General features: G+C 43.7%; 1 protein-coding gene across 1 annotated transcript; it reads right to left on the bottom strand.

The window, feature by feature from the left end:
* Positions 1-3,996: 3,996 nt before the first annotated feature.
* On the bottom strand, positions 3,997-7,301 carry LOC110507607 (insulin-like growth factor-binding protein complex acid labile subunit). The gene is made up of 2 exons (XM_021587702.2): positions 7,193-7,301; positions 3,997-6,230 (listed from the first exon to the last, which is right to left on the bottom strand). Exon 2 carries the CDS (start codon positions 6,213-6,215, stop codon positions 4,161-4,163), a length of 2,055 nt encoding a protein of 684 aa, XP_021443377.2. The 5' UTR covers positions 6,216-6,230; positions 7,193-7,301; the 3' UTR covers positions 3,997-4,160.
* Positions 7,302-9,777: the final 2,476 nt, after the last annotated feature.

The raw sequence follows: 9,777 nt of genomic DNA, 5'->3' as shown, positions 1-9,777 counted from the left end.
AATCTAACCTGTTTCCACTGGTAACCTAATTCATGTTAGGTTAACTTGGGTACTTAAATTGCTATGGTAAGTGTGCAAATGTGCAAATCCTTATAGGGTAATCAATTAATGATTTCCATAATGATATTGTTGCACACTTTACATTTATTAATTAATTTAATATGTGGTTATGGTGGTCTGCCTTGCACCCATCTAGGATCATCCTTCCCTCCAATCCTCCTTCCTGAAAATCAAAAGTCTACATTTGCTGCCTGTCAGTCAAATTGGGCATGGCAGAATGTCTATGTTTACAGACCAAACTCACGAAGACCAAAGACCTTTGGGTATTTTCCCTAAAGTTCTCTGACATACTCAATGTACTTAATAGCAGATAATTTGTCATTTAGATTAAGGGCCACTTTCTAGCCACCCAGCCACTCTTCAGCAGCACCCCACCTAGAATGCAGTGCAGGAGGTGAGGGACCAAACCTCATGTGTTCTGCTGTGTTCTGCTTAGGGTGCCTGACCTGACCCCATGTTCCACAGTTTCCTTAATTTCTTTCAATTTAGGGTTAATCACATTCAACCCCATAAAAGTTTGACTCAAGGCTCACTCACGAATGCTCAGCAATAATGTCCCTCAGCACTTGTAGGCGAATGTATCTTTGACTCTGCACAGTGGGAACGTGGCGTCTAGTGGCATTTAGAAGCACGAGCAGGTGTATCTCTGAGTGCGACTGCATGTCTCAAGTTGGAGAGAGTACAGTGCCTTGCGAAAGTATTCGGCCCCCTTGAACTTTGCGACCTTTTGCCACATTTCAGGCTTCAAACATAAAGATATAAAACTGTATTTTTTTGTGAAGAATCAACAACAAGTGGGACACAATCATGAAGTGGAACGACATTTATTGGATATTTCAAACTTTTTTAACAAATCAAAAACTGAAAAATTGGGCGTGCAAAATTATTCAGCCCCCTTAAGTTAATACTTTGTAGCGCCACCTTTTGCTGCGATTACAGCTGTAAGTTGCTTGGGGTATGTCTATCAGTTTTGCACATCGAGAGACTGACATTTTTTCCCATTCCTCCTTGCAAAACAGCTCGAGCTCAGTGAGGTTGGATGGAGAGCATTTGTGAACAGCAGTTTTCAGTTCTTTCCACAGATTCTCGATTGGATTCAGGTCTGGACTTTGACTTGGCCATTCTAACACCTGGATATGTTTATTTTTGAACCATTCCATTGTAGATTTTGCTTTATGTTTTGGATCATTGTCTTGTTGGAAGACAAATCTCCGTCCCAGTCTCAGGTCTTTTGCAGACTCCACCAGGTTTTCTTCCAGAATGGTCCTGTATTTGGCTCCATCCATCTTCCCATCAATTTTAACCATCTTCCCTGTCCCTGCTGAAGAAAAGCAGGCCCAAACCATGATGCTGCCACCACCATGTTTGACAGTGGGGATGGTGTGTTCAGCTGTGTTGCTTTTACGCCAAACATAACGTTCTGCATTGTTGCCAAAAAGTTCCATTTTGGTTTCATCTGACCAGAGCACCTTCTTCCACATGTTTGGTGTGTCTCCCAGGTGGCTTGTGGCAAACTTTAAACGACACTTTTTATGGATATCTTTAAGAAATGGCTTTCTTCTTGCCACTCTTCCATAAAGGCCAGATTTGTGCAATATACGACTGATTGTTGTCCTATGGACAGAGTCTCCCACCTCAGCTGTAGATCTCTGCAGTTCATCAAGAGTGATCATGGGCCTCTTGGCTGCATCTCTGATCAGTCTTCTCCTTGTATGAGCTGAAAGTTTAGAGGGACGGCCAGGTCTTGGTAGATTTGCAGTGGTCTGATACTCCTTCCATTTCAATATTATCGCTTGCACAGTGCTCCTTGGGATGTTTAAAGCTTGGGAAATCTTTTTGTATCCAAATCCGGCTTTAAACTTCTTCACGACAGTATCTCGGACCTGCCTGGTGTGTTCCTTGTTCTTCATGATGCTCTCTGCGCTTTTAACGGACCTCTGAGACTATCACAGTGCAGGTGCATTTATACTGAGACTTGATTACACACAGGTGGATTGTATATATCATCATTAGTCATTTAGGTCAACATTGGATCATTCAGAGATCCTCACTGAACTTCTGGAGAGAGTTTACTGCACTGAAAGTAAAGGGGCTGAATAATTTTGCACGCCCAATTTTTCAGTTTTTGAAATATTCAATAAATGTCGTTCCACTTCATGATTGTGTCCTACTTGTTGTTGATTCTTCACAAAAAAATACAGTTTTATATCTTTATGTTTGAAGCCTGAAATGTGGCAAAAGGTCGCAAAGTTCAAGGGGGCCGAATACTTTCGCAAGGCACTGTATGTTTTGTATCCATGCATGGGCAATTAGTCATACATTATACAATAAATTCCTTAAGTTTATTAACTCTGAACAGCACTCCTTTCAGTCTAATTCACATCATGATCCCAAATTATGACAGATATTATAACATTTCAAGAAATTAAATGAAATAGTTACTTTTATTTAAAAGAAAAACAAAATAAACTCAGCAAAAAGAAAAAAAAAAAAAAAAAAAAAAAGAAACGTCCCTTTTTCAGAACCCTGTCTTTCAAAGATAATTAGTAAAAATCCAAATAACTTCACAGATCTTCATTGTAAAGGGTTTAAACACTGTTTCCCATACTTGTTCAATGAACCATAAACAATTAATGAACATGCACCTGTGGAATGGTCGTTAAGACACTAACAGCTTACAGACGGTAGGCAATTAAGGTCACAGTTATGAAGAGGCCTTTCTACTGACTCTGAAAAACACCAAAAGAAAGATGCCCAGGGTCCCTGCTCATCTGCGTGAACGTGCCTTAGGCATGCTGCAATGAGACATGAGGACTGCAGATGTGGCCAGGGCAATAAATTGCAATGTCCGTACTGTGAGACGCCTAAGACAGTGCTACAGGGAAACAGGATGGACAGCTGATCATCCTCGCAGTGGCAGACCACGTGTAACAACACCTGCACAGGATCGATACATCCAAACATCACACCTGCAGGACAGCTACAGGATGGCAACAACAACTGCCCGAGTTACACACAACGCACAATCCCTCCATCAGTGCTCAGACTGTCTGCAATAGACAATAGGCTTGTAGGCCTGTTGTAAGGCAGGTCCTCACCAGACATCACCGGCAACAGCGTCGCCTATGGGCACAAACACACCGTCGCTGGACCAGACAGGACTGGCAAAAAGTGCTCTTCACTGACGAGTCACGATTTTGTCTCACCAGGGGTGATGGTTGGATTCGCGGTTATCGTCGAAGGAATGAGCGTTACACCGAGGCCTGTACTCTGGAGCGGGACGATTTGGAGGTGGAGGTGGAGGTCTGGGGTGTCATGGTCTGGGGCGGTGTGTCACAGCATCATCGGACTGAGCTTGTTGTCATTGCAGGCAGTCTCAACGCTGTGTGTTACAGGTAGACATCCTCCTCCATGTGGTACCCTTCCTGCAGGCTCATCCTGACATGACCCTCCAGCATGACAATGCCACCAGCCATACTGCTCATTCTGTGAGTGATTTCCTGCAAGACAGGAATGTCAGTGTTCTGCCATGGCCAGCGACGAACCCGGATCTCAATCCCATTGAGCACGTCTGGGACCTGTTGGATCGGAGGGTGAGGGCTAGGACCATTCCCCCCAGAAATGTTCGGGAACTTGCAGGTGCCTTGGTGGAAGAGTGGGGTAACATCTCACAGAAAGAACTGGCAAATCTGGTGCAGTCCATGAGGAGGAGATGCACTGCAGTACTTAATGCAGCTGGTGGCCACACCAGATACTGACTGTTACTTTTGATTTATTTTGACCCCCCCTTTGTTCAAAGACACAATATTACATTTCTGTTAGTCACATGTCTGTGGAACTTGTTCAGTTTATGTCTCAGTTGTTGAATCTTGTTATGTTCATACAAATATTTACACACGTTAAACTTGCTGAAAATAAAAGCAGTTGACAGTGAGAGGACGTTTCTTTTTTTGCTGAGTTTATTTAAAAACACAATTCCATGGTATTTTAATCTTTACACTACATCAACTGAGATTCTTAACAATGCATTTGCAATAGACAGTTGCATGAAAGCAATAAACATAACCATCTGAAAACAGGAAAGAAACCGCAAAAGGAAGTCACAGAAAACCAATACCTAGAAGCCAAGCTGTAAGCACTGTCAGCATCTCTAGGGGAAATTTGCTTCTGGGGCAGCATGCAACGCTCACACAGGGTTTTAATAGGTTTGCAGGCTGTGAAATGGGTCGGTTGATTGAGGAACACATGGGTTTGTCCTGTAGCTTCTGGTTATTGTTGATAATCCAGTTATTGATGTACAGAATGGGTGATCTGCAAGAGCAGTCCCAGGGGTTCCCCTCCAGGTGGAGGATCTTCAGGCTCTCCAGAGGCTCCAGTGTCCCATTCACAAGAGTACTGAGGCGGTTTGATTTCAGGTGCAGTTTCTGGAGGTGGTGAAGGCCTTGAAACACGTCAGGGTGTAGCAGTTTGATCTGGTTGTTGTCCAAGTCAAGCTCCTGTAAGTCGACCAGGGGGGAGAAAACTTGAGGGTGCAAGGACACCAAGCGGTTGTTCTGGAGAAGGAGTCTACGTAAATCATCCAGGGAGTAGAAGGTGGCATATGGGAGATCATGAAGCTGGTTGAAGCTGAGATTAAGCTCCTTTAGGGCACCTAACCCATCAAAGTCTGTAGAAGCCAGTGCTGTGAGGCGGTTGTTGTTCAAATCCAGAATCTTGAGGCTTCGAAGCTTAGAAAATACGCCTTTTGGAAGATCTTCAATCAGGTTTTCATTCAACAGGAGCTCTCTCAGTTCACCAAGGGTAGAAAACTGCTCAGGGTGAATTGCTGTGAGACGGTTGTTGAAGAGCTTCAGGAAGTGGAGTTTTGTCAGACCATGGAAGAGGGACCTAGCGAGAGACCTGAGGTGGTTATTGTCTAACTGTAGCTCCCTGAGACTCTTGGTCTTGTGGAATAGGCCTCTGGGAATCTTGCTTAGTACGTTGTTGTCCAGGTAGAGTTTCCGTAGGCTCCTCAAGCTGGAGAACAAGGCTTTGTGGAGGTCAGATATCTGATTGTTGGCCAGCTGGAGTTCCCTTAGCTTAGGCATCATGTGAAAGAGCCCTGGGGGAATGGATGAGATCTTGTTGCTGTCAAGCTGCAGCTCTCTCAGCCTAGTTAGGTTGTGAAACAGGTCCTCTGGAAGGTATGTCAGGTTGTTATGGTAGAGATCCAGGAGCTCCAGTCTGCCTAGATATTGAAAAACTTCAGAGGGGAGGGATTTTAGGTTATTGTAGCTCAGATCCAATTGACCAAGATGGAATAGACCACTCAATGAGTCCTCAGCTATTTTGCTCAGGCAGTTATTATTCAAAACCAAAATCCTTAGATGGCTGAGCTCAGAGAAAGCATCTTCTGGTATGAAGGTGATGCTGTTCTTCTGGAGGTATAAGCTGTGCAGCTGTGACACATCCCTCAGGGCAGCAATGGGCACAAAATCAAACTTGTTTCCACTGAGGTCCAGATGACTCAGGTTAACTGCTCCCCTGAATGTGCCATTCCCAATGCTAACCAAGTTGTTCTTGGACAAAATCAGCTTTACCAACTTGGAGGAGTTCTCAAACACCCCTTCTTCAAACTCCACAATACTGTTGCTGCTCAGGTGAAGGTCAGTGAGTGCAGGGGCTCCACTCAGTGCCCCGTACTGCAGGCTGTTGATCTGGTTCAGTGTGAGAATGAGCGTCTTCAATTGACCAAGGCCTTGGAGAGATCCTGGGTGCAGGGCCTCCATGTGGTTCTCACTGAGGTCCAGGAAGGTGAGCGCTGAAAGGCCTTGGAGCTGCCCAGGGCCCAGTGAACCCAGGCAATTACCCCTGAGAAACAGCTTGACCAGGCTGCTCATGTTGGGCCAGATGAAGTTGGAGGTCAAGGAGACATTGAGGCGGTTTTTGGTGAGATCCAGGAACTGCAGCTGCTCCAGTCCACTGGTGGGGAATGCCTGGATCAGGTTGTGGGCCATATAAAGCTCCTCAGTACCATCGGGGAGGTTAGGGAACTTCTTCAGCCTCTTGTCCGGGCAGCTGACTGTGACGTTGTCCAGACATTCACATGGTGAGGCAGGGCAGGTAGCAGCGACTGAGATGAGGGCCATGATGACCGTGCTTAAAATCCCCAACATCGCCAGGAAATAGTGCTGATGTGACAGGGAAGGAAAGCGGGCCAACATGAGATGTGAAACAAATATATGAAACTTCTGTTGAACCATAATTCCTGTTTACGGTACACATCCTGCTCAACAGTTTCAATGTAATCTATGCCATTTCATTGTTCCTTTCTTTGGAAATCCAGTACAATGTCTCAATGTCTTGTTAATTACGTGAAAATCTTGCGACTCTACAAACTTGTTGGATGCATTTGCAGTACAGAAAGAAAACATTTGATCACAAATCCAAAATGCTGGCGTATGAGCCAAATGAAAAGTTTTCAGTCTCCAAATAAATACATAGTGGAGTTTGTCTATAAACATGTCAGCACTGTGTAGCAATGAGTACATTATAATTACACTGTGCTTGCCAACTTAATAAATATATACTTTCCCTGTCACTTACTATAAAATGGGACCCAATGGATTGCTTGGGAGTGGCACAATCTGTTTTTCTAGTAGATTCCCTTTCATCATTAAAACTTGTGTTGAGATTTAAGGGGCAACCTGCAGTTCAAACAATAACAAAGCGGCCCCACACCACTGTTTTGGTAAAAAGCTTGGGCTGAAAAAAATGTAATACTCTCAAATTCATGGAGAGAGCTATGGAGACAAGGGAAAAAATGGTGTAAACCATGTTTTGAGGCTATACATTGTTTGTTTACAATTACAATGTTTACTAACAAAATAGTAAATGTTTTTGGTTCTGATGGGGTACGACAGTTGAACTAAGCTAATGAGGCATCGATAAGTTATATTCTTCAAAAATCATTAACTTTAAAGTCTAAAATGCATCAAGCGAGGCAGATTGACCCTTTAAGAAGTTGCATGTTTATCATGTTTTAGCAATGACAAAAGTGTAAAATGTGTACATGCATTCTGACTTTGAAAACACACTGTTGCATGAAAATATTTGACCAAAAATGGTATTCACTAGTCATAAGTCAACTTACCTTTGAGGAGGAGAGATTAGTGCTGCATCTGATAGCTGTGAGTCATAAATTGTGAAAGGCACAGAGATTAATTCTTCATTTTAAAGGTGAGGTTTTTACGAAGTGTCGGAAACTTCCTAATAGGTCAGCACAATTTCTGCAGTTTGGAGACCCTGTCTGTGACATCAGATCAGTCTCACATTTGATTACCACAGAAAACTAAGCATGTGTCTAGATGTGACAGATGCATGTCAGTACCAAGAAAATGATAGAAACCACTTCAAAGCTTCATCTGTGACCGCACTGCAATCAGTCGAGGCTGTGTCTAGGGTAAAGCACACTGATACTATCTTGCTGTGCTTGATCATGTAGAAAATGAAAAAGGCACACACATTTTGATGGGAAATATAGTATTTGTAACCTTATTATTACATAGTAATGTACTGTGCTGAGAGAGAGAGAGAGAGAGAGAGAGAGAGAGAGAGAGAGAGGTCTGTTTAGCTGGTTCACTTTCTATTTCCTTCTATAATGTAAACTCAGCAAAAAATAAACATCCTCTCACTGTCAACTGTGTTTATTTTCAGTAAACTTAACATGTGTAAATATTTGTATGAACATAAGATTCAACAACTGAGACATAAACTGAACAAGTTCTACAGACATGTGACTAACATAAATTTAATAATGTGTCCCTGAACAAAGGGGGGGTCAAAATCAAAAGTAACAGTCCGTATCTGGTGGCCACGCCAGCTGCATTAAATACTGCAGTGCATCTTCTCCTCATGGACTGCACCAGATGTGCCTGTTCTTGCTGTGAGATGTTACCCCACACTTCCACCAAGGCACCTGCAAGTTCCCGAACATTTCTGGGGGGAATGGCCCTAGCCCTCACCCTCAGATCCAACAGGTCCCAGACGTGCTCAATGGGATTGAGATCCGGGCTCTTCGCTGGCCATGACAGAACACTGACATTCCTGTCTTGCAGAAAATCATGCACAGAATGAGCAGTATGGCTGGTGGCATTGTCATGCTGGAGGGTCATGTCAGGATGAGCCTGCAGGAAGGGTACCACATGAGGGAGGATATCTACCTGTAACACACAGCGTTGAGACTGCCTGCAATGACAATAAGCTCAGTCCGATGATGCTGTGACACACCGCCCCAGACCATGACGGACCCGCCACCTCCAAATCGATCCCGCTCCAGAGTACAGGCCTCGGTGTAACGCTCATTTCTTCGACGATAAACGCGAATCGGACCATCACCCCTGGTGAGACAAAACCGTGACTCGTCAGTGAAGAGCACTTTTTGCCTGCCCTCTCTGGTTCCAGCGACGGTGGGTTTGTGCCCATAGGCGACGCTGTTGCCGGTGATGTCTGGTGAGGACCTGCCTTACAACAGACCTACAAGCCCTCAGTCCAGCCTTTCTCAGCCTATTGCGGACAGCCTATATCCCGGGCAGTTGTTGTTGCCATCCTGTACCTGTCCCGCAGGTGTGATGTTTGGATGTACCAATCCTGTGCAGGTGATGTTACACGTGGTCTGCCACTCCGAGGATGATCAGCTGTCCATCCTGTTTCCCTGTAGCGCTGTCTTAGGCGTATCACAGTACGGACATTGCACTCTATTGCCCTGGCCACATCTGCAGTCCTCATGCCTCATTGCAGCATGCCTAAGGCACGTTCACGCAGATGAGCAGGGACCCCGGACATCTTTCTTTTGGTGTTTTTCAGAGTCAGTAGAAAGGCCTCTTTATTTCTAAGATTTCATAACTGTGACCTTAATTGCCTACAGTCTGTAAGCTGTTAGTGTCTTAACGACCGTTCCACAGGTGCATGTTCATTAATTGTTTATGGTTCATTGAACAAGTATGGGAAACAGTGTTTAAATCCTTTACAATGAAGATCTGTGAAGTTATTTGTATTTTTACGAATTATCTTTGAAAGACAGGGTTCTGAAAAAGGGACGTTTCTTTTTTTGCTGAGTTTGTTAGTTTCAATCACCAAGCATATATCTCAGAGCCTAGAAGCATGGCAAGTAAGTTTATGCTAGATGAAAGTGAGACTGTCCTTAACAGGCATGACTAGCACATGACTAAGAAAGCTGCAGGCAATCATCATGTCACAACTCTATGGATAAAATGGGGTTTTGCTGATGATACAATAAAACACTGCCACCACAAGTAAAATAATCATTGATAACCACAAGATGACGCCATCACAACAGTTATAAGGATGCCTCCGGCCATGATGAGGCTACTACTCCACTAGGTGGCCCTCTACAACATACAGAATTGCAACACAGCACAGAAAGCAAACAGGATGACATTGCAACTTCTCACCAACATGATGTTATCTAAAAATGTCAATCAACAAACAATATCAACATAACAAGCAAAAGTATGATCTATACATGAGATATTTAGAAACATAATTCCTATTTCAATGGTAACTTAACCAATGCATTATTTTGTTGCCGATATACTCTTGAAAACCATGATGTTTACAATCAATGGCCTATATTTCTATCTATTTGGTTCCTGTATCAATTTGTATTCAAATAAACAGTTGGACAACATGTTCAATCATTCTTGAATTACAGTCAAG

This window comes from Oncorhynchus mykiss, chromosome 27 (genome assembly GCF_013265735.2).
Source record: "Oncorhynchus mykiss isolate Arlee chromosome 27, USDA_OmykA_1.1, whole genome shotgun sequence".
NCBI lineage: Eukaryota > Metazoa > Chordata > Actinopteri > Salmoniformes > Salmonidae > Oncorhynchus > Oncorhynchus mykiss.
The sequence above is the reverse complement of the archived record's forward strand: the minus strand, read 5'-3'. Positions and strand labels throughout refer to the sequence as shown.